The 25,009-nt window shown below is 51.7% G+C and overlaps 1 protein-coding gene across 1 annotated transcript in view; it reads left to right on the top strand.

The window, feature by feature from the left end:
- MAP1S (microtubule associated protein 1S) overlaps positions 1–23,148 on the top strand; it is a 57,917-nt gene extending 34,769 nt beyond the window's left edge. The window contains exons 3-7 of the mRNA XM_053297323.1: positions 3,197–3,279; positions 3,869–4,009; positions 7,981–11,218; positions 18,411–18,625; positions 20,818–23,148. Of these exons, the coding sequence (XP_053153298.1) occupies positions 3,197–3,279; positions 3,869–4,009; positions 7,981–11,218; positions 18,411–18,625; positions 20,818–20,973 (3,833 nt within the window). The 3' untranslated portion in view covers positions 20,974–23,148. The remainder of the gene's footprint in view (positions 1–3,196; positions 3,280–3,868; positions 4,010–7,980; positions 11,219–18,410; positions 18,626–20,817) is intronic.
- The last annotated feature ends 1,861 nt before the right edge of the window (positions 23,149–25,009 follow it).

Here is a 25,009-nt window from a genome sequence, read left to right as displayed (position 1 = left end):
GCATCTGTGCGCTCTTTGGGGCTGGCTGTTCCCCTCTCCCTCCTGCCCCACACTCTTGCCTTCTCCCCTCCCCCCTGCTCATCTTTCCTGCCCTTCCCCTCTCCCCCCCTGCCCCACTCTCTCTTGCCTTCCACCCCACTCTCTTACCCTCACCCTCCCCCATGCTCTCTTGCCCTCCCCCTCCCTCTTGCCCTCCCCTCCCCCCTGCCTCACTCCCTCTTGCCCTCCCCCATTCTCTCCGCCCCTGCATTTTTTAAAGCTCTACTTACCTGGCTGCCACTGCTCCTCCTCCTGGGCAGCGAACAGGAAAGTCCCGCCGCCCGGTCCCCTCCCACCCCAGCCTCCCATGGGCTCCTTGCCTCGGTGGCCGGTCCTGGCGCCGCCTGGCTGAGAGCCGCCTCTGCACCCGGACCCAGCGTCTCCACGGCCTGGCCTGCCGCCGGGCCAAGTGCCGCCTTTGCAGCCAGGCCCGCCACGCCAAATGCCGTCTCCACGGCCTGCCAGGCCTGCCGCCGCCGCTTGCCAGTCTTTGAGGCCGGCCACCTCTCCCCCCCACTTTCTGCCCCAGTATCCGGGCTCACCGCTGCGGCTGGGCCCGCAGCCACCGTCGCCAGGCCGGGCGCACCAGCGGCCTGGCCCTCTCCGGCCAATTCTCCTGGGTTCTCCAGCCAATCAGGCACCTCCGCAGCCCAGCCAATCACCTGGGTTGCCGGGATGCACATTCCATGGCACACCCAGGAGAAATATAGATAGATAGATAGATAGATAGATAATTTAACCTCTCAATAGTCTAGGTGCCACAGTTAAATTTCTAGGCACCATGGCGCCCTGGTGCCTGGGATTTGTCAAGCTCTGTTATTGGACTACAACTCCCATCACCCTTCGGCCATTGTAACTGTGATTATGGGAGTTGTAGTCCAACATCATCTAAGGAGCCAAGGTTGCGAAGCTCTGGCAATACCTGGTCTCTTGCTCTGCCTGAATTATCCTTAGAACAACCCTGTGAGAGAGGTTAAAGGTAATGGGTGATGTCAAATTGATTTCAACTCCTGGCGCCCACAGAGCCCTGTGGTTTTCTTTGGTAGACTACAAGAGGGGTTTACCATTGCCACCTCCTGCTCAGCGTGAGATGATGCCTTTCAGCATCTTCCTATATCGCTGAGGTTAGGTCTGCAGAATAGAGGCTGCCTCCGAGTGAGCTCTGTGGCTTAGCAGGGGTTGGACTGTCGCTGGTCCGTGTCCAGTGCTTGTGACATTGCAGCATGCCGAGGCCACGGGAATTTTCCTGCATCCTATTTAAAGGATCTCCAGTTCTTGCTTTGATGATTCCTTTCCTCTTTTGGGGAGTGGGTGGGGGCTTAACTTCTCCAGTCCATGCTCCCTCCTGTACAGCCTGCACTGCCTGGAGCTTTTTTTTCTCCTTCCTCGCCCCTTCCTTAGACAGAAGCCCCCTCTTTGCTGCCTCTCCGTAGCAGGGAGGATGCAGCACCTCATCCAGCAAAATGTCCCTGTGCTGCGGTTTCCTAGCTGTTTCTCTAGCTGTGGGTTCCTGAGGAACAGAGTTCCTCCCTCTCTCTCTTCCATCCCCAAAGATGCACATGAGTTAGCCGCATTGCAAAAATAGCCAGAAGGGATGGAATTATCTTTTCACACAAACAGTGAGAGCCTGAGTTTCCTGTGCCTTAATCTCTCCCCCCACCCACTTACAATACCCTGATAATTGAGGACAGAGGCACCTTTTTAAAGTGGTGATTCTCTTTATTGAGCAGTGGGGGAGCGACTGGCCCTGTCTATCCCCAGCAGAGCATCCCTCCAGTGGCTGTTGCTGGGCTCTATCTTCTGTTTCTTTTTTAGACTGTGAGCCGTTTGGGGACAGGGATCCATTTTATTTATTTATTTCTCTGTGTAAACCGCTTTGGGAACTTTTTGTTGAAAAGTGGTATATAAATATTCATTGTACTAGTATTCGTAAAATTAAATAATATAGAAGTATATCCTGTCAAACTGGGTTAAAATATCTACAGGTAAGCTCTACCATGGAGCTACAGCCACATCACCTAAGGGGAATATCGTACAGCAGACAGCGATTGCATAGAGTCATCCATCCAAATGTAAACCAGGGAATACCCTGTTAAGCAAAGGGGACAATTCATGCTTGCTACTGCAAGACCAGCTCTCCTCCCCTTCTTTGCATACGGAAGGTCCCAGCAATGCCTGGCAGCATCTCCAGGTAGGGCTGGGCAAGAACCTTCTCTGGAACTCTGCTGCTGCTGCCAGTCAGTGCTGGCAAAACTGAGCTAGATGGAACAAGAGTCTGACTCATTCTGAGGCAGCTTTCTGTGTTCATCAGGAGCATCCACATAGCCCAGTTGTAGAGCACAGCTGAGCACCGCCCTGCTTTCAGGCCGAGGAGAAAGAGGCCTCCTGCTGTTGGCAAGGAGTTTCAGGGCCAAAGGGAAGCATTCCCCGGCAGAGGGCTGCCCCTGGGAAAGCATTGCAGTGCCATCTCCCTCGGCAGCTGCATCGCTGGCCAAGATGTAAGTAGGCAGGGCAGAGAGCTTAGGAGAGAAGCGGGTTTTCTATCGCTTGCACTGGGATGTGGAGATGGCAAGATACAGCAGGAGCCCTCTCTTCCTGCTCAGAAAGGATTCCTGCTGTTTCTTATCTTTTGAGAAATGAAAACGAGACCTCTGGGGAGGAGATCTGTGTGGTGCTGGGTGTTGTGCTCGCCAGAGGGGTGGGGGCACTGGCCACTGGCGAGCTGGCAAGTAGGTTTGTAGATGCCTGTCCATGGAAGAAAAGAGGTCTGTTGGGGGCTTTTAGTTACAGTGATTAGACAAACTGCCAGGGTCAGAGGCAGTCGTATCTCTGAGCACCAGTTGTTGTGGGGTGGGGGGCGGGGTGGTAGCAAGGGAGGTCTGTTTCTTTCATTTCCTTCCTGCAGACTTCCCAGAGGTATCTGGTTGGCCGGTGGGGGAAACAGGATGCTGGACTAGGCAGGCCTTTGGTCTGATCTATTGAGGCTCTGCTGATGTTCTTCTGACCCCTGGTGGTGGCAGCCTGCAACAATGGAATCTCTGCCTGTGAAAAAGCGTGGCGTTGCGAGTTGAACGATTGACTCAGAACAGCCCAACGTCGTTTCCCTGCGTCCTCAGGGGTCTCTCTTCACCCCGCCGTCTCTTTTTATCCTCTGCAGGTCAGCGTGCCCTCCATCACCGCGGAGATGTCTTGGAGACCTTAGTCTTGCTGAACCCTTCTGATAAGTCAATCTGTGACGAGGTGAGCAGGGGCTGGAGGGGTGCAGAAATCTGCCCTTAAAAGTGACCCCAGATTCTGCAGCTCCAGAATTCAGCCAGACTGGGTGTCTGGATCTAGATTCTAGCTGGTGGCTGTTCAGTGCTTAGACACTCTCTTTGGATGCATTTGGAGGGAGACTCTTGAGTTATGGAGCTCATCATGGAATTTAAGAGAAAAGGTTTTTCTTTTCTTTGGGGCTGCTGGGAGCTTCTTGAAAGGAGGCCAAGATTGACATGCCCCATGATGCTGAGCACAGGAAGCTGCTGCAATCAATACCAAGCTGTTGGATAATGGACTAACAGCTTGGCATTCTCTGCCCTGACATTACTGGCACTCCAGGTGCAGAGAGGCCTTTCCCAGCCCAGATCCCAGGGTTCCAGCTTCCACATGCAAAACGCGCGTCTTGCCACGGATCAGCGGGCCCTTCCTGTACGGCCAAAGAACTTCTGTGCTCCAGTCCCCATTGACTGGGGGCCCCAGTGGATAGAGAGCTGAGATTGAGGGGCATTGCAGTGTCGAGTCTGTGACTGATCCTGCCTTTCTCTCGGTCTCTTTCTTCCCTCCCTCCCAGCTCCGCAACCTGGTCACGGACTCTTCGCGTCACAAGCTGCTGATCTTTGCTGGGCCTTGTGTTGAGGAGACGGGGGAGCTAGTGCTGCAGACGGGCTCTTTCTCCTTGCGGGATTTCATCCAGATCTTTGCTGACAAAGAGGTGTGTGTGTATGTGTTTCTTTGCACCCTATTCCCCACCTCCAGGCCTGGACCTCCAATGGGGCAAGTTGTAGGGGATTTTGGAGCCCTGGGAACTGTGGGGGTTTCAGAGGTGCATTGCCTGAAGGCACAAGATGCAGCCACCTCGCTGAATCTGGTTGATGTGCGGATGGGAGTCTGCCTGGGAAAGCCAAGGGCGTTGGGTTGAGGGAAAGGGATGCTGGAAAAAGGTGCCTGCTGACCAGTGCAGCTGGGGGTGATGCCAGTTGTATTTGATGCAGTGTCTTTGGCTGGGATGATGGGAGTTGTAGTCTATAACATCTGGGAATCCCTGTTACAGGGAACGCTGCCCCTGACCCAGCATCCAGAGTTGGGCTTGTTGGTAGGAGAAGGTGCCTGGCATGGGATGGGAGTCTTTGAAAACATCCTTTAGGTCCCCCAAAAGAACACAGCCTTGGAGTTAAAATGGCTGTAACTGCTCATTTATTTATTAGAAACATTTACTATACCGCCCACTCGGAAGACTCCGAGCAGTGCACAAAAACATGCAAAACAAGGCAACATTAAAAATTACATTTTAAATTAAAAACTAAAGAAACTAACAAAAAACAAATAAGTAAACTACAGGGCAAAAGCCTGGCGAAAAAGAAAAGTCTTCAATAGAGATTTGAAGATCAGTAAGGAAGGGGCTAAACGAATCTGAAGGGGAAGAGAGTTCCAGAGAAGTGGGGCAGCAACTGAAAAGGCCCTTGCACGGATCCTCTTGGAAATCAGGGACCGACAAAAGGGCCTTCTGAGATGATCTAACTGGATGGGAGAGGCAGGTCTGTAAGTAGATAGGTGCCAAGCCCCACAAAGCTTTGAAGGTCAAAACCAGGACCTTAAATTGAACTTGGAAGAGAATAGGCAACCAGTGCAATGACTGCAGGAGAGGTGTTACCCTGCCATATTTTCTGGCACCCATGAGTAGGTGAGCCGCTGCATTCTGGATCCGTTGTAGCTTCCCGATCGTCCTCAAAGGTAACCCTAGATAGAGAGCGTTACAATCATCTATGTAGGAGATAACTAGGGCCTGGGTCACTTTCATTAATGCCTGCCGATCAAGATAAGGGCATAATTGGCAAATCAGATGAAGCTGGGCAAAAGCACTTCTGGCCGCAGCCTCCACCTGCTGTTCAAGCAGGAGGCGCGAGTCCAAACGGACCCCCAAATCATGAACAAGCTCCTTTGGGGGCAGCGCCACCCCATCTAAAAGCTGTTGGCCGGTACGAGGGCTGAGTAAAAGTAGTTCAGTCTTAGTGGGATTCAGTCTGAACTTGTTTTGATTCAGCCAGACCTTAATAGCTTCCAGGCATCGAGTAAGCACAGAAACAGCATCCCCAGAATGGTCTGGGATGGTGATATACAACTGAGTATCATCAGCGTATTGATGAAATCTCACCCCAAACTGGGAAATGACCTAACCTGGCGGCTTCATATAGATGTTAAAAAGGACAGGGGCAAGAACTGAACCCTGGGGAACTCCATAAAGGAGTGTCCATGGGTCAGAGCATCTGTCCTCAATGCATACCGACTGTACACGCCTGCTAAAGTAAGAATGGAACCACTGTAAGACAGTGCCCCCGATACCCAACCCACACAGGCGGTCGAGAAGGATGGCATGATCGATAGTGTCAAAAGCCGCTGAGAGACCTAAAAGGACCAAGAGAGGGACACTACCCTAGTCAAGGACCTGAAGAAGGTCATCTCCTTCATAGTTCCAGGAATTAGGCTCCAGTAGATAGGCACCTCCAACCTCAACCTGCTTGAAGACTGTAGGTGTGTTTCAATCTTGTAAGTATCAGATACCAGCAGTCCTGAGTACTTATAACAATTCTTGTTTCAGGTCAGCACTAAATAAAACTTCCCTAGCATGCCTCCAAATCCCGAGCCATTTCTAGGCACAATAATCTCTTTCATACCATTTCCCATAGCATAAAGGTATCTTCTAACTTCAAGGATAGTGAACAAATTCTCCCTGTCAAACTTTTCACATTACCAGAACCAATTAGACTTTCAGACTTTGTTCTCTCTGATTTCACCATATTTTCTTCAGTCTGAAGGAACTGGAAAAAAAGTGTGGTCTCTGACCTGTTTTACCAATTTCTTCAACATACAAAATCCAAGTGGTTGTATTGAAAAACCAGATCTAGAATTCTATACAACTCAAATGCATACCAAGATGAGAGATTCCAGTGTTAACATTTGATCACTATACCGAAAACCAAACCCTAGTAACATCTGTTTAATGGGATGCTAAATTGTTCAGAGCCCCACAATAAAACATGTTTTATCTCTCTCCACCTCTTGCAGTCATACTGGGCTGACGTAGGGTAAGCGTAAGCCCATCTGCTGTTGCTCTGCTAATGTGGCTTCATCTAGCGTAGTCAAAGTCATTGATTGCAGCCAGCCATATGAAATCTAATTTTCAATGATGCCACCCTCACCCCCTTTTGGAATCTGCATAACGTTTCTGAGGCTGTTCTAAGTATCCTGCTGAATACATGTCCTAACAACTGTTTATCACTTGTTCAGTGTTTCCCACTCACATTTTAACGGGCTTTTGTTTTTATTCAGTTACTTGCATGTATATCTTGCTCTTCCTCCAAGGAGCCCAGAGCAGGGTCCATAGCTGTATTTATCCTCACAACAACCCCGTGAGGTAGGCTAGACTGAGAGCTAAGTGACTGGTCCAGAGTCGCCCAGTGAGTTTTATACCTGAATGGGGGCTTGAACTTGAGCCTCCTCAGTCCTGGTCCATCACTCTAACCACTACACCGTGCTGACTACATCAGCAAAAAGAATAAAGTTATTCTTAAAGTAAGGTCACCTTCATAACTGCTGTCCTTTCCAACCAGGATGAGGATGGATAAATCCAACTCCATAGATCCTTCTGTAGAGCTATAGGTCTTTTTGCACATGGGTCTTTTAGTAGCTCCTGGAAGAGAGGTATTTAATGGTTGCAGGTTTATTTTATTTTATTATCTAACATATTTTTATACCGCCCAAAACTTAAGTTTCTGGGCGGTTTACCGGACTCATTTAGCAGAATGCTCCTTCATAGCCCACAAATTAGCTTTACAGAGGTTGTAGGCTACTTGTATCCTTGACACTGTGTATGAGATTGCTGTGTATGGAGAATTTTATATATACAGAGGCGCATTCTGCCGCACAAGCTTTCACCCACAGGCAGCTCAGCCCACCTTGCTAAGTACTAGGCCAACATTCTCTAAGGTTTGTTGCCTCATCTCTTCCTAAATGCCATTAGGCCGGTTCTTGGTGTACCATAGTGTACCATTGTATTGATTGCAATTGTCACTTGCTTTGGGAGTCAGTCCTGGCTGAAAAGCAAGGGACACATATATGGTCTGGATGTAGCTGTGCAGGAGAGGTGGTTGTCTTTCAAATGCCAAACAGAAGCTGCAGAGGACTGGGTGATAAACTGAGGATATGGGTTCCTGGTCAGAATATTAAAGGGAGGAGCACAGAGGAAGAAGCACTTGGAAAGTGCCCTCTCCCCAAAGGAAGCTGCTTTATACTGAGTCAGACTATAGGTCCATCTAGCTTAGGGTTGTTTACACTGACTTGCAGCAGCTCTCCAAGGTTTCAGGCAAGAGTCTCTCTCCGCTTTTCCTGGAGATGCTGCCAGGGAGTGAACTTGGGACCTTCTGCATGCAAAACAGATGCTCTGCCACTGAGCTATGGCCCCATCCTCAACTATGCATCCCCAGAGCGTTCAGCACCATCTCTTTGTTGCTTTCCACCTCTCCCCAATTCTTAAACTCTGCACTACGCCTTGTGTATGTCTTCAAGAGGCACTTCCAGAAATATTTGGATGTACAGAGTGAGTATGTTCTTAACTCCCTGGTAAACTTGGTCCCTGAGACTCATAGCTGCCATTTCTCTCTCTCCCCACCACCCCTCTGCCCTCAGGTTGGAGAACTACTCAGCTCTGCGGACCCCTCTGCGAAGACCAGCTTGACTGTGGTCTGCCCAGACTTGAAAGCATGGAAGGATTCCCGGCTAGGCCAGCACAACCTGCTGGATTTCATCGACCTCCACTTCAACCCTGGCTGTGTGCTGCCCGAGATGGAGGGCCTGCAAGAGTTCTTGGAATATCTGTCAGAGTCTCTGGATCCCCAGTCGCCCTTCGACCTCCTGGAGCCACCCAGCACAGTTGGCTTCCTGAAGCTCTCCAAGCCTTGCTGCTATATCTTCCCAGGCGGGAGAGGGGACTCAGCCTTCTTTGCTGTCAACGGCTTCAACGTCTTGGTCAATGGGGGCTCCAACCCCAGGTCGTCTTTCTGGAAGCTGGTGCGGCACCTCGACCGCATCGACTCCATCTTGGTCACCCACGTGGGGACCGACAGCTTGCCTGGGGTGAACAGCCTGCTGCAGAGGAAGCTTGCCGAAATGGAGGAGGACCCTTCCTCACAGGGCTCCCAGAATGATGAGTGGGTGAAGAACCTCATCTCGCCGGAGCTGGGGGTTGTGTTCCTCAACGCCTCGGAGAAGCTGAAGGCCATCGAAGGGGACTCCGGGATCCTGAAGAGCTGTGACGAGGCCAGCCTGGCTCTTCGGTACCTGGAGAAACTGGGCATTAAGCCCCACCCGCTCTTCAGGGATGTCGGCCCCAAGGTGGAACCCACCATCCTCTTCCAAAAGATGGGTGTTGGGCGGCTTGACATGTATGTCCTCAACCCAGTGAAAGGTAGCAAGGAACTGGAGTTCTTGATGCAGCAGTGGTGTGGGAATGGTTACCCCAAAGGCCTGGAGCTGCCCCTTCAATGCGTGACCTCCATCTGTGCCCTCCTTGTGTGGCACCCTGTGAACCCCTCAGAGAAGATTGTTCGGGTCTTGTTCCCAGGCTGCACACCACAGAGCAAGATCTTGGAAGGACTGGAGAAAGTCAAACACTTGGAGTTGCTCAAGCATCCAGTGGTCACTCAGAAGGATCTGGAGTCGTCCTCCACCCCTCAGCTCAGGCAGAAGAGGGCAGAGAGTCAGGAGAGCCTCAAATCATCCTCTCGGCAGAGCCTGACAGAGCCAAACCTGTCTGTTGCCAAGGAGAAAAGAGAGCCAAAGCTGACCAACACCAGAGACCGGCCCAAGGCGCCCAGCGAGACCTCCAGGGGTAGCATTGAGGAGGAGAGGACCAAAGATGGCAAGTCCAAGCTGGAGTCTTCAACAGAGAAGCCCAAGCAAGATGTGAGGCCCAAGCAGCTGAAGGAGAAGCTGGTGGCCAAGAAGGAGGTCAGGAAGCCAGCACTGAAGGAAGATGCTGCCCAAGAGAAGGACGTAGCAAAGAGAGAGGTCAAGCTAGTGAAGAAAGAGGGCAAGGCAGATGCTCCTAAAAAAGAGACAAAGAAAGAGGAAGCCAAGAAGGATACCAAAATGGAGGAGAAAACGGCAAAGCAGCCGGCGAAGGACCCGCGGAGAACTCCAGGGGCGGAGGTGAAGAGGCCTCCCAGTAAGATGGGCAGCTTCAAGAAATCGATCCCGACCCTCAGAAAGGAGACTGAGAGGCCAAAGAGCAAGCTGTCTAAGGAAACAGCATCCGCCCGCAAGTCACCCAGTAGCTTCAAGGGAAGCCCGTCATTGGATGGGTCTAAGTCATCATCAGAAAACGGAGTGCCGGAGGAGGAGAGGATGAGGGGGGGCTCTCGGCAGGGAGCAGAGTCTACTGATGAAGGCATCACCACCGCTGAGAGTGAACTGGAGCCTTCACCGCTGGAGGGCATGGATTGCCACGGAAACAGTCTGGAGCCTGCTGAGAACGGCCTGGGCATGGGGGGAGATCCAGAGAGCCCCCAGCCCTTCCGGCACTTGGAAGCCAGCTCCCCGCTCAAAGGCATCGGGCCCCCGTCCCCATTGGCCAAAACTCCCAAGAGCGACCGGAGTGTCAACTTTGAACTGACACCCACAGACATCCGGGGAGGGCTGAACCACTGCCCGGAGGCTGAGGAAGCCTGTGGCAGCTCTGAAGAGAAAACCCTGGAGATGATGTCCCCCTCGAGCTCTGCCCCTGCCAGTGCTGGCCACACCCCCTTCCACCAGTCTCCTGTGGAAGACGCCATCATGGCTGAAGAGCCGGTGGCCATGGTCAATGCCTGGAGGCCTGACAGTTCCATCTCCGGGCCTCGGGCCTCACAAGATAACTCCAGCTCTTCCCAGGAGAAGCCGTCCGGGTGCCTCTCACCCAGTCTCTTGCGTGACGACATTCCGGATGTCTCGCCCACCATTACGACACCCTCCCTGCCAGCAGAAGTGGGCTCCCCTCACTCCACCGAGGTGGATGAGTCACTCTCCATCTCCTTTGAGCAGGTCCTCCCACCAGTGAGCGAGTTCCCCCAGGAAGAAGCAGAGAATTTCCGGGCAGGGAGGCTCACCCCAGAGCCAGAGGTTGCGCTGGGGAAAGGCATCATGTCCCTGCCTGTCCGACCCTGCCACCATCACCCCAATGCGCAGCGCTTGGACGGCCATGTGCTACCCAGGTCCAGACACCGCTCGGACTCCCCCCATGACGTGGACCTCTGCTTGGTCTCCCCCTGTGAGTTTGAGCACCCCAAGTCGGAGAGGTCCCCATCGGTCAACTTCAGCCCCCGGGACATGTCCAACAGCAGTGACTTCTCCCAAGAGCTGACCAAACCCCTGGCCCACCGGAAGGGCCCGCGGGGGCGCAAGCCACACCCCCTTGTGGATGAGACTCCACCCACTTCCTTCAGCGAGTCGCTGCCCACTCTCTCGGATTCGGACATCCCGCCCGCCATGGAAGAGTGCCCTTCCATCACAGCAGACGGCGGGCTGGACTCTGACGACGACCCCGAGAGCCTGGCCCGGAACCGTGATCCGCTCCCAGCCGTGCTGAAAGACCCGTGCCCACTCCCTGCCCAGCCGGGCATCTGCATGGTGGACCCCGAGAAGGAAGGCGCCGCTAAGGTCAAGAGGACACCCATGCGGGTTGGCTCGGCACCCCCCAAAACAGAGACCCCCAAAGCCTCGATTCCAAACAGGGCCAAAACCTCTTCTGCCAGTTTGGGGGACAAAGCCAGGCAGGCTGCCCTGGGGAGAAGCGACCCCCACCGTGCCGGAGGGGATGTCCGAGCGCCCCTTGGCTCCCGGGCCCCCAGCAGCAGACCACTGTCCGGTGGGGCAAGGCTGTCTCCCGCAGGTAACTGGGATCTCCTTTTTTGCTGCTGCTCTCTGTCTTTACTTTGATTGTGAGAATGAGGCGTGATCTTGTGGTGGGGGCCGTGTGGTAGCCGCCTTGTGCATTTTTGAAGTGGAAAGGCCAGGTAGCAATACTTGAAAGAAGTTGACTAAACTTCTCCTTGGCAGGAGATCCTTGATAGAAACTTCAAAAGAAATCAAAAGGCTGGCTTGAGCTCGGCTGTCTGTAGGCAGTGACTTCTGAGCCCGTTACGGACTCCTCCTCTGTCATCTTGAAGATGCTCGGTGGGTTACCCACGTTAAGCTCCCCCCTCTTTAAGACAGGGCTCACTGCAAGTATGAATGGCCGTAAGCCCGTTTCATTGCTATGTCTTTCCACTCCATTTGTCCCCACCCTGCTGCAAAAAAATGTGATGGTGCAGAGAATCTTCTGTCTATTGAAGGTGCCCAAGTCACTTCCTCTTGGCGCCTCCAGCGCAGGGCAGCTTTCCAGTGCCAAGGGCCCCATCTAGTGGCCAGAGTGAGCCACTTCAGCTATATCCCGCAGCTGCTCCTTCAGTGCCAAGGGTCTGTTGACCTGATGCCAGGCTGTTGGGCTTGCCCTTGCTGCTGCTAGTTGGGAAGCCCCATTCTGCTCTCCCTGCTGTGCCAGAGCCGGCCAGTGTTTTGCCCGAAAGTGATTTGGCTGAGCCTGTCTCCTGTCAGGGCCAAGATACATGAGCAGGTAGCCTTCTTGGCCCATTTGAAACACAGGGCCCACACTTCTCGGTATGTTCTATCCTTCCTGTTTGCCATTTCCCTTAGATGGGACCGAAAGGTGGGGCAGAAACATTCTAAACAAAAGACTCCCTGGGAGCAATCAACCCAAAGGCCACCCAGAAGCAAGTAAACTTGGGCTGAGTGTTGGCGGGAGGGAGAAGAAAAAGCTGCTGCTGCTGCCTCTGATTTCAGATGCCCCCCCCCCCTTCCTTGTGATTTCTTTTTTACTTGTGCCTTACGTGTTGAGATTTGTGCTAAAGATAGAGTTGATTTTCACACGGAGAGTGGCTGTTCTCCATCCCGGGATGCTTGGGTGCAACTCGAGATCTCTTGCACTCTTTGCAAAAGAGCTCCACAAATCCCCACCTTCAGGGTGCTGCCAGAACGAAGATCTTTCTCTTCTTCCAGACTCTCCTTTCTTGTGTGTTTGCTTAGTAGCCTCAGAAGGATATTAATATCTTAATTGGCTTAAAATCCTGCCCTGGGAAGAGGAGAAGCAAACTTGAGAAGTTAGTAAACTTTTCTTTAAAAAAACACACAACTTTCTCTTTAGGGGAGAAGTCCCGGTGTGTGTGTGTGCCTGCCTGCCTGTTTTTTGGCCAGGGCTTGTTTTGGTGGCTGTTTGGCTTTTCAGTTTTAGTTTCTCTTTTGCCTGGAGAGAGGCAGTGGGAGGAACCAACTAGGACTGAGGTGAGTGATTCCTGGTGGGAGGGGCCACATTCCTGTTGAGCATGGTTGCCTCAGTTTGTAGCCCACTCTCTAGGACAGTGGTTCCCAACCTGGATTTCCCCAGATGTTGCTGAACTAGAACTCACACAATTCCCAGTCACAATAAATTGTAACTGGGAATGATGGGAGTTGTCGTTCAGCAACATCTGGAGGAACCCAGGTTGGGAACCACTGCTCTAGGAAGTGGTGGCCAGGGAGATTAGCAACTAGAAATTAGCGAACTTGAATTAGCAAATGGGTGTCATAGGAGTTTTGAATGGAGTTCAGCAGGGAAGTATGCAGGAGAGCTTGAAAGGAGTCCTTCTTTATCACACGGAGTCCATTGGGGAGAAAAGGCAAGTACTGCTCCCTCTTTTATATTCACCGGAAAGAACGTTTAAACTGTTGAATATCTGACAACTAAATAGCCAACAAAATCAGTCATGAAGGTAGAAAGCCAGCAGGGGAGGGGGTGTTTTCCAGTGTATTGCACTGAGTGTTGGATGTATGACTATCTGCTTGAGGGGCAGAAGTTGTGGCTGTGTGCTCTGTGCAAGGTGCTCCTGGCTCTTGGGGGACAAGTTTGTTCCCCCGACAGGTCCTCTGCTGTCATGGAGAATGAAGGTCTTGGGGAAGGAGGACATAGTTCTGAGGAAGAGGGAGCTGCTCCCTTAGAAGGGGCGCCTTCTGTGGATGATGCGCCTAATATCCTCTTGCACACTCCTCCAGGAGGTGGGGGCCTCCCAGTAGTTGGCAATTCAATCCTTAGGGGCATAGAGAGATGGGTCTTTGACCCACATGTTGACCGCACGGTGACTTGCCTGCCTGGTGCGAAAGTTGTGGACCTCACGCAGCAGCTAGATAGGCTGTTAGGCAGTACTGGGGAGGAGTCAGCTGTCATGGTGCATCTTGGCGCCAATAGCAATAGCACTTACATTTATATACCGCTCTATAGCTGGAAGCTCTCTAAGCGGTTTACAGTGATTTAGCATATTGCCCCCAACATTCTGGGTACTCATTTTACCGACCTCGGAAGGATGGAAGGCTGAGTCAACCTTGAGCCCCTGGTCAGGATCGAACTTGTAACCTTCTGGTTACAGAGCGGCAGTTTCACCACTGCGCCACCAGGGGCTCCTTGGCGCCAATGATGTTGGGAAATGCATTTGGGAGGTCCTGGAAGCCCAATCTAGGCTGCTAGGTAGTATACTGAAGTCCAGGACCCCCCAGTGTAGCATTCTCTGAAGTGCCACCTGTTCCATGTGCAGGGCCAGTGAGACTCGTGGAGCTGAGGGGTCTCAACATGTGGATGAGATGGTGGTGCCGGGAGGAGGGGTTTAGATTTGTTAGGCACTGGGATACATTTTGGGGCAAGCAAAGCCTGTACTAAAGGGATGGGCTCCACTTGAATCAAGTTGTAACTAGACTGCTGGTGCTTAAAATCAAGAAGGTTGCAGAGCAGTTTTTAAAATGATGCCTGAGGGGTAGCCAACAGGAGCTGGGTAATATCCAGTTTGGCAAATGCCATCCCTTAAGGTGCAAGGGTGTAAATGCTTCAGATAAACCAGAAGGAGGCAGAGTAGAACCAGATAAAGAGCAGAAAGAAGGAGTTGCTAGCTGATGAAATGTCCATAAGAAAGATAGCACACACTTGGTAAGAGATTCAGCATATAGGTGTTCATATACCGAAGCCAGAATCCTCTTAGCCACGGGGGGTGAGCTGGAGTGCTTGGTTGCTAACAAAAGACAAGATATAGTGGGCGTAATGGAAATATGGTGGAACAGTGAGATCCAGTGGGACACTGTTACTTCTGGATATAAGCTTTATAGAAAGGATAGGGAGAGGTGAATTGCGGGTGGAGTAGCACTGTATAAGGGATAAAATCTAACAAGCTAGAAAACCTAGAACTAGAGTTCTCCACAGATACTCTGTGGGTGACAATACAAGGTCTAAAAGGAAATGACACGTCCTACTGGGGACATGCTATCGCCCTCCTGATCAAAACGCTGAGAGTGAAAGAATGGAGGATACATGGGCCAGAGAACAAAAACATATACAGGATAGTATATATACCGTGTATTACAGTACAATTTGGTATCCAGTAGGATTTCTAATTTAGAAAACCACTGGTTGGTGCAGTGTCACCTTGGAAGAAATAAATCTCACTTCTCCTGATGAAGTCCTGTTCAAGCAGGAAGAAACAGGTTAAAATTACCTAGGATACCTGTTGGGTATATTTTTTTTTGGACAAACATCTATTAGAAGGAGCAACATTTGTACATGGAGCTACCTTTAAAATAAGAACTTGCAAAGATAAAAGATCTGGAAGAATTGTGAGCAATATTTGGAGCAACAACTTCTACACAGAACCAACAAGAGAAAAAAGAAAAGATCTGGAAGGACTATATGTCTATTTGTAAAAGGACTATGGACAATATTGACCTTCAGTTATATTTATTTGGGGTTTAGAACACATATATTTCGTTAGCAATTTGTGTGTTTCATTTATGTAAGTGGTGTGTGTAAATAGACTCTAATACACGGTGTATATATACTATCTGGTATATGTTTTTGTTCTCAAAACGCTGAGAGTGACTGGGAGTTGCAGAAGGAAATTAGGGAGGCATCAAAGAGAGACAGAGCTGTAATAATGGGTGACTTCAGTTACCTACACAGACTGGGTAAATTCACATTCAGGTAATGACAGAGGCCAGATTTCTAGATACACTGAATGACTGTACCCTAGAACAGTTGGTCATGGAACCAACAAGAGAGAAGGCGACCTTGGACTTAATCCTGAGTGGTGCCCAGGACCTGGTGCGGGATGTCAGTGCTGTGTAACCTTGAGGGAATAGTGATCATAAGGTGATGAAATTCAGCATATATGCAAGGAGAGAACTGCCAAGCAAGTCTACGGCTCAGGATAATGATTTATGTTTCTATACTGCCTGACATATGCATCCCTAGGCATTGTACAGGATAAATGATTAAAACAATTGTGATATAAAATCAATTAAAATTAATTTAAAGCCTGAAAACAGGTGCATCTTAAGGGTTTGGAAAGCCTGAACTTTGAAGGCTTGCTCACTACTTTGTGGTTTTTAGTTGATCCCTAATGAAGGTGCTTCTGTCTGGATTTCCCCAAGCCAGGTTTTTAGCCTACTTAAAGAAAGTAAGCTTATGAGATCACCTGTCGCCAGCATTGTGTCTGTGTGTGGTTTCCCCCCCCCACCCGCTCAATCAACTTCACAAGGCCTGGACCAATATGAACCAATTTGGGTACAGTTGTGGACACATAGGACACCTCAACGGCGTAATTTGTTGTGATGTCATCCACTCTCAGTTCATGATGGTAGATGTGTGAACTTTTGAGGCGTAAGTGGGCTAACCTGTGAACCACTTATCCTAATTTGATTTGGAACATTTGGAACATTTTGTAGGGATAGTGAAAGGAAAGTAGGCAGATTGGTTCTTACCAGAACGACTTGTTTTTCCTGAGTCATGTTGGGCTCCTGTTCTCAGTTTCATGGACTTCTGTGCAGGTGGACATTCTTTACATACCAGCTCCCCCTCCCTTTCTGTTGGGTCTGTTCCTTGTGTGAACAAGCTCTATCCCTCAAGTCCTATATTCCAGTCCTGTGGCTCATCCCATTTCCGTGATGCCTGTCAGATCAGCGTTGCCTTTCTGTATTAGGATTTCAAATTCATTCTGTTTGTGCATTAGCGCAAAGACATTAGAGACCATAAGTGTTGTCCCCTGCTGACTTGGCTGAAAACTTCTCCACCATCCTGCTTTTGTCTTTGTTACACCAGTTTTCATCCCTCAACTTTGGCTTGATATTTGGTTCTGGATTTTTGTTTTCCTCCCCACGTAATTTGTTGTGATGTCATCCACTCTCAATTCATGATGGTAGATGTTCACGGTATTCACTCTCAAGTCCTCTTGAGGAGGTTAGTGAAGTTCCCGTAAAACATGCTCTCCATATGATACCACAGTCCGTGGTCCAAGGATAAAAACTTTTCTTGATGACATCATCTTCATAGTCAGCCGTTTACTTCCACAGGATCCTGTCTTCTCTTCTTGTGCCTTGACCTTTCACTGGATGGACTGATGCAAAGACCACTTTCCCTCCCCCTTTCCTGCATAGATCAGCAGAAAGGGGTAACAGTTAGTAGGTATGAGTCTCAGCACCCTCTCCATCGCACCCTGGATGCACGCAGCCAGGATCCGTGTTCCCTGTAACAGGTATCCCCAGATGTTGATGACTACAACTCCCATAATCCCCAGCCAAGGGCCATTGCAGCTTGAGATGCTGGGAGTTGTAGTCGTCAACATCTGGGAATCCCTGTTAACAGGGAACACTGTTTTGGACTCCAGCAACATCTCCAGAAGTCCAGGTGATGTTGGTTGTGAGGATTTTGGGCCATTGCCTCCCAGCATCTCCAGGTTAGGCTGGGAAAGAGAGGCCCCTGCCTGAAACCTTGGAGATTGATGCATACATCTTGCACAGCAAGTGTGAATCCTGCCTGTCCACTAGGGCACGGACCGGTTTGGTGATCCTTTTCCAGGCTGGTGTGGGGAAGGTTTTTAAAAAACCTCTTTAAGGACCAGGGAGGGTGCTCTTACTCCCCACCCCGCTGCATTTCCCCCACTGGTGCTGTGCCCCAAATCGTGCACCAGCCACTTTTGGGCTGACGCTGTCCAGGGTGGCAAGAGGCAATGCTGCCACCCCATGCCAGTGATTTTTGGCACAGTGCTGGTGGGGGAAACGTGGCGGGGTGGGGGTAAGAGCATCCTCCCTGCTCCTTAAAGGTAAACCCTGCCGCTGAACTGGCCTTCTGCCAGTTCACGCACATCCCTCATGTCCACAGGTGCACATTGTCCATGCTGCTGCAGGAAAAGTCCAGTGCAGACATGCAGGATTCCTGTGTGCTGCCAACCATGTGAGTCTGCCCACAGAGTGTCTCTTCCAGTAGCAGGTGTGGGGTCTCTCCCTCCCTCCCCCTCCTTGGCCTGGCTCCATTAAAAGGAGTGGATTCCCCAGTCTGGATGTGGCATCTCCATGGATTGCCAGCCTGTCCCTGGAAGAGACAGTGGGGCCCTATGCGGTCTCAACAGGATGAATTGTTAACCGAAGTCCCGGAAATTCAGACGTGAGATGGAGCAAGAGGCTTCTGTCGAGAGGCCTCTCTTTGGGAAGCCTTGAGAGGCAAGTTTGCAAGACAGCGCGGGCAGCAGTTTCGGGTGGTCAGCGGGTGGGGGGGCGGGGGTTGGGCCTGTGGCAGAGCTTGTTTGCTCTTCCTCTTGAGGTGCCCAGCCTGATCCCCTTGCCACAGGTTTTGGCGGCTCTTATGTTTAAATTGCACCCCGACACACACACACACACCCTCACAATATCCCTTTCCTTTCCTCAGAAGTCTCACCAGAGCTGCCTCTGAAACATTCACTTCTTAGAAAGCACGGCGGGAGTGTAGCTAGGAAAGGCTTTGCTTTGCTGAGGTGAGGGCTCTGTGGTAGGACTTGGTGCATGGAAAGCCCCAGATAAAAAGGGAACTTGGTGCTGGGAAAGGCCCCCTTCTGGAGAGTGGCTGCCGGTCAGAGCAAGCAGCCCTAGGCTAGACGGACCCAAGGGCTGACTTGTGTGTCGATTGACAAGCTCCCTCTGTCACTCGGCTTCCCCTCTGCCGCAACTGAATCCTTCCCCCTTCTTTTTTGCTCTGTCTCTAGGCCCCAAGGCCAGCCCTCCGCGCACGCCGGTCTACCTGGAGCTGGCCTACATCCCTGGTTCCGCCAGCGCCCAGCGGGTGGATGAGGACTTCTTCCAGCGCGTCCGCTCCCACTGCTACGTCATCAGTGGCGAGGACCACATCAAAGAAGGCGTCATGCGGGGCATCCTGGACGCGCTCTTGGCCGGGAAGCAGCATTGGGCGCATGACACCCAGGTGGGGCTGCAGGCCAGCGGGAGCGGGCTGGGGACCAGCAGCCTCTTGCTTCCGAAGGCAGCACCCGCTGAGACTTGGGCTTCTGGCATGTCGTCCAGCTTGGCAGGGTGTCTGCAGCAACAGCGAGCTCTGACCGGGGTGGTACGTTGAACCCGGGGCCAGTGTTCCCTCTGACAGATTCCCAGATGTTGTTTGTTTGTTTATTTTTATTTATTTTACATTTTATATCCCGCTCTTCCTTCAAGGAGCCCAGAGCGGTGTACTACATACTTAAGTTTCTCCTCACAACAACCCTGTGAAGTAGGTTAGGCTGAGAGAGAAGTGGCTGGCTCAGAGTCACCCAGCTAGTCTCACGGCTGAATGGGGATTTGAACTCGGGTCTTCCCGGTCCTAGTCCAGCACTCTAACCAGTGCGCCATGCTGGACTCCCGTAATCCCCAAGCCAAAGTCAATGCAACTGGGGATTCTGGGAGTTGTAGTCCACATCTGGGAATCCGTGTTGGAGGGAACACTGCCCAGGGTGCTGAGCAGGGGAATCTGGAGGCCCTGGGCATGGGCGTGTGTGAAGCCTTGGGAGCTGGGGAGCCAGAGTCAGGTCCTCGCCTGCAGACTCTCTGCTCAGGAGCAAAGGGCTCCGGGCCCATCTTCAGGAAGGTGGTGGTGGCTTTCAGCAGGCTTAGACCAATTCCTGGAGGACCAGTCAGTCAATGGCTGCTGGTATTGCGAGGGCTCTGGGCTGGTTTCAGGCTCAGAGGCCAGATGCCTCTGAAGATCACTTACAAGGGAACAGCAGGAGGAGAGGCGGCATTCCTTCATCTCCTGGTTGTGTGGCTTCCCAGAGGTATCACTGGGCCACGGTGGGAAGCAGGATGCTGGGTCTTGGGCCTGATCTAGCAGAGCTGCTGTTGGGCTTTAATTCCCACCCATGAGGGGCCTTTAGAGAGGCCCTCCGAAGAAGAGTCCTTGGGAAGCGGCTGTGGCCCTCTCCCTGTGGAACCGACCTTCAGGCTGCTGCACTGTGGGTTCTTGGCCCTTCGTTAGTCTGCTTCCTGCTCATCATGGCCGCTCTTGACTGCTCTTTCCCTCAACTTGCGGTCCTCCTGGCCTACCGCTGCTAGCCCATAGGGAGGGTGGCTGGGCTTCTGGTAGCAAGCATGAATTTCCCACTTTGCTAAGCCGGTCTGCATTCGTTTGCATTGGGAAGGGTGGCTGCATGCGAGTGCTGGAAGAGAGATTCCTCTCAGCGGATGGGGCCATAGTTCAGTGGAAGAGCATCTGTGTGCGGAAGGTCTCTGGTCCACTCCCTGGCAGCGTCTCTGGGTATTGCTGAGAGAGACTTCTGCCTGGAACCAGAGAGAGCAAGCATCTGAGTCCGTAGAAGGCAGCTTCCTAGGTCCCTGTGCCCTGTCCTTGTTTCTTCCTCTGTGCCCAGGCAGGAGCAGCCAGGGCACATGGTACCCACCAGCTCCTTCAGGAGAAGCTCTCCCTCTTGCCAGGAGGCCCCCCCTGCTCTGTGTTTGGATGTCAGAGCTGGGTAGACAAGAGGCACTGGATTGTATGTAACGCCACTCCTTTCTCCCAAACCCCAGACCACCTGGGCACTGCTCCTCGTGGGATTGAGGCTGTCGTGCCAAGGTGGCTTCCTTGAGGAGGCCTGCTGATGCCTGGATAGATGGGAAGGCAGGGCCTCTTCTGTTGGGGCCAGTAGAGAACCCCAGCACAGCACAAATGCAGGCTGCATTCCTCCAGTTTGGAAAGGTGGCTCTATGCTGGGGCCTCCTTGACGCTCACCTTTGCTGAGAAGTCTCCGGCCCAACCCCTGAAGTCAGGGCTGCACAGCTTTGGCCCTCCAGCCGTTGCTGGACTTCAACTCCCTTCATCCTCTGCCAGTAATTTTAAATTTTTTTTTTTAAAAAACCAGATTTGTTTTTATATTCTTAGCTCAATATTTTAATGTGTCTTTTTTATAATCTTGTGTTTAAATTTTATTGTGAGCTGCCTTGGGATTTTCTTAATGAAAGGCGGGGTATGAATTTAACAAACAAACAAATAGTTGGGGATGGTGGGAGTTGTAGTCCAACATCTCCAGAGGGCCAAAGTTGTGCAGCCCTGCCTTAAGTCATCGTCCTCCTCCTCCTCCAATGACGCCCGTGTCACCTTACTCTTCCCCCCCCCCACCGCTCTCAATCCAGGTGACCTTGATCCCCACCTTTGACTCGCTGGTGATGCACGAATGGTACACGGAGACCCTGGAGCGGCAGCAGGAGTTGGGCGTCACGGTCCTTGGCAGCAACAGCACGGTGGCCATGCAGGACGAGACCTTCCCAGCATGCAAAGTGGAGTTCTGAGTGTCCCCCTGATCCCCAGCTGAGCCAGGAGGCACTTTGGACCATGGGCCGGAGTCGGGAGAAGGCAGCAGGGCCGACTCGCTCTCCCTCACCCTCCTCAGCTGCCAGTGCAAGAAGAGACTTGCCTTTGTAGGGAGGGTGGCTGAAGCATCCCGAAGTTGCATTTCACGCCTCAGGAGGCAGGAGAGGAGGGTCGCCTCCCTGGGGGTCGAAGGCTTCTCTGCAGCAAGTGGCATCTGTTGTCTGTCCTTGTGTTTTGTGTTTCTGCATGTCTGCCAAAGCAGCTAGTCCTGGTTGAGCACAGAGAGAGAGAGAGAGAAGGTAGAATTTGGGGGTGGCAGTGGGGGGAGATTGGCTTTGGGAGGCAACCATTGGGCTATGCTGCAAAGGCGTTGTCCCTCCCCTCCACTCCCTTCTTGCCCCATGGAGCTCATAGGCTCTCCTCTTCTTCCCCGCCAGTCGCTTTTTTCCTGCCTAAGGGAGAGTACGACTAGGGTTCTCGGGGGAAACTAGGGGGTGGGGGTCCTGGATGCCCTGCTTCGAGGCCATGGTTTGGGAACAGGACTTGGGGCCCTTAAATGCTCCAACCCTAAGGCCTGTTTTTGAAATGTCCCATTGCTGCTTCCTCAAGCCAGCCAACCTGCCCCCCCCCATTTCTTTATAGCTTTTGTTTAGTGGCACAGGGTCTCTTGGGGGGTGGATGGCTAGGCAGAGCTGCTGTCCCATTTAATCTTGGATGACTTTTAAAATCCCACACCAGGTTGGTTTCTATTTGCGATCCATTCTGGGCCCTAGAGGGGAGCCCTGATTTCCCTAAAGGTATTGCCCGGCCTCCAAGAGCAATGTCCAAGCATGAGGGTGCTCCATCCTGACCCCCAAGAGGCTGCACCTGTTCCCTGGGAAGATCCAGCCCCTTGGAGGGGGACGGATTCTGTGCTGCCTCTTCCCTCCCCCGCTGCAATAACGCGGTGTGAGATTCTCCCCCTTCCTCCAGCTCTTTCCACAAGCCCTCTATGGCTAGGGAGGTGCCCAGACTGACTGGGAGAGTTGCCAGCTGGCTTCCTCACCTTGGGGTCCCAATCCTAAACGTGCACCCCTCTTTCTGCTGCCCGGGTCGTAGTTCTTGGATCCTGTCTTTTTAGCACGAGGCAGGATTAGGAGTGAATGGCCAGCTGCCTTCCTTTCCGGAGGGGCTGCGAATATAGGCACATGGAAATACCCCTGTAGAAGTCTGAGCCCCTCCCGCAAACACACAGACACTCCAGTTCTCTTCTACCTCTTACTTTACAGACCGACTGTTCATTTTGAGGACTGTGCATTTTCTCTCTGGATGTTTGACTACTCTGTGAAATGTGGAGCCAGCCAAAGCCCCCCTTCTTCTCCCCCTTTTCTCTCTGCAGCCCATTCCTCTGTGAATTTTTTTTAAAAAAAAAAAAATCTTGCCCCCTCCCCTTAATCTCCCCCTTTTGAAGGAAAGTGTGGGGGGGCGACCCCTCCCCCTTGGCAATGTGACACTAAACTTTGTAAGGAAGGAAAAAGGTATGTGTGTTTCTTAACGGTCTATTTTGTATTTTTTTTCTAAACAAGAGAAGCAACCAAAACTGTTACGTATGGAATGTGTGTTTTTGTTTTTAATTTATGGGATCACCACGACGAGGCGCCTGCGTATCCCAGCTAGGCGAAGCAGTGGCTGAAGGGGGTTGGGTGTTACAGAATGGCTCTCCTGGCCCCCCTTCGCCCCCCTCCCCCTCGTAGCGTCCTGCTTCCCTGTTTGGATCAGGCGCCCTGTCTCCTGTTCGTATGCCGTGTGTTTAGAAAAACGGTTTGGGGTGGGTGGGAGATACGAATGTTTTCACCACCTTTTAGTGCATTATCGAATTCTGCTTAGTTGGAAACCTGTTTTGAAGAGCAGCAGGGTGAGGGTTGGGTGAGGGGGCCCGCCCTCCTTGGGTGTCAGTTTTGGGGTGCCAAGAGCCCCTTTCTCTGCTCTCTGCCACCAACCCTGGGGTGGGTGGGTGGGGAGGGAAAGGTTGTGGTCTGTTGTAGCTGTTGACACACTTAACTGTGCGGCACACTCACAATGTTCTGTGTATTCACACACACACACACACCCCCCAAACACACTGTGTTGAAACCTATTGAAAAAACATTAAAGACATAAGTAGCTTGACGAGAGCCCTGCGTGTGTGAAGTTCTTGGTCTTGCTGTTCTTAATGCTTCTCCCCTGCCCTGCCCTCCCATTTTTCAAGGCACTCCTCATGAGCAGGGAGAATTCTCGAGGCAAATGTCATCAAATTCAGTTAATGGGGGATGGGGCTGTAGTTCAGTGGCAGAGCATCTGCCTTGCATGCAGGAGGTCCCAGGTTCAACCCCTGGCAGCATCTCCAGGTAGGGCTGGGAAGAGACTCCTGCCTCAAACCTTGGAGTGCCACTGCCAACCAGTGTGTACAGTGCTGAGCGAGCTGTGTATGGATGGATGGATTGAACTTCTATACCACCTTGACTTTCATCAAGCTAGATGATCCGCCTTGGTATAGGACAACCTCCTATGATTGCCCCTTTCCTCATCCCCAGCTCCTTGGCAAGAGTCTGTGCCTTTTTGCTTGCTCCTGCACCATAAGTGATGGCCGTGGGTACAAGCAGGGAAAACAGCACTGGATGAGGCCCTCTGCTGTTTCCCTGAAAGGGTGTGGGTGGAGGTGAGCTGGGAAGAGAGCTGGTCTTGTGGTAGCAAGCATGACTTGTCCCCATAGCTAAGCAGGGTCTGCCCTGGTTGCATATGAATGGGAGACTTGATGTGTGAGCACTGCAAGATATTCCCCTCAGGGGATGAAGCTGCCACTCTGGGAAGAGCAGAAGGTTCCCAGTTCCCTCCCTGGCAGCTTCTCCAAGACAGGGCTGAGAGCGATTCCTGCCTGCAACCTTGGAGAAGCCGCTGCCAGTCTGTGTAGACAATACTGAGCAAGATGGACCTATGGTCTGACTCAGGATATGGCAGCTTCCTATGTTCCTATGTGAGCAGAATACCTCCCTAGAAGCCCTAGACCAGGGTTTCTTAACCTTGGGCCCCCAGATGTTGTTGGACTACAACTCCCATCATCCTCAGCCACAAAGGCCATATCTGGGGATAATGGGAGTTGTAGTCAACAAAATCTGGGGGCCCAAGGTTAAGAAACCCTACCCTAGATGCTTTTTCCTCCCTTGGGGGAACAGCTGAAGCATTGCAAGAGTCCTCCTTTACCAAACAAGTTGACAAAGGGGAGTCAGGACTACAGCTTAAGAAACTGATGCCTGGTGTGGAGATGGTGGGCAGTGCTAACTCGCTCTTCTAGAACATCAAAACTCAAATCGCCCCATGCAGTTAATGGGCAAGAAAGGGAAGACAAACAAGAGGGGTCTACAAGAGCTGTTCTTGTAGAGGGCATGAATTGTCTCCTTTGCTATGCAGTGTTTGCCCTGGTTTGTAGCTGGATGGGTGATTTTATGTGTGAGCACTGTAAAATATCGCCCTTAGGGGATGGGACCAGAGCTCAGAGGTAGAAGATCTGCTTTGCATGCAGTAGATCCCAAATTTTCTCCCTGGCATCTCCAGGTCCAACAGGAAGAGGCGCTTGCCTGAAACCTTGGGGAGCTAGTTGGACTTGATGGTCTGACTCGTTAGGCAGCTTCCTGTTCTCCTAAGAGTCCTTCATACAAGGTGAAACTGACCTAAGGAATTCAGACACAAGACTTGATGATGGGCGCTGTCTTTAAATGTGAAGAAGACACTTTTGTGCAGGAGGAGAGGTTAGATGAAGTCTCTCTCTGGAAACCAGCCGCTGGGGGTGGTACAGAGAAAACCACCTTGGCCTGTGTGAAACGGCTGTTGGATTCTGACTTGCTTTTTCTACAGCTGCCATGTTCAAGGTAGCTTGCGAAATAGATACACAGAGGGGAGGAAGGAAGCCTCATGCAACCCACTTTTATTTTTATTTTTGCATTTCTAGCCTGCTCTTCCTCTAAGGATTCCAGTGCAGTTAATATAGTTATGTTTGTC

This window comes from Hemicordylus capensis, chromosome 2 (genome assembly GCF_027244095.1).
Source record: "Hemicordylus capensis ecotype Gifberg chromosome 2, rHemCap1.1.pri, whole genome shotgun sequence".
NCBI lineage: Eukaryota > Metazoa > Chordata > Lepidosauria > Squamata > Cordylidae > Hemicordylus > Hemicordylus capensis.
Note: the sequence above shows the minus strand (reverse complement) of the source record. Positions and strands in the feature narration are given on the sequence as shown.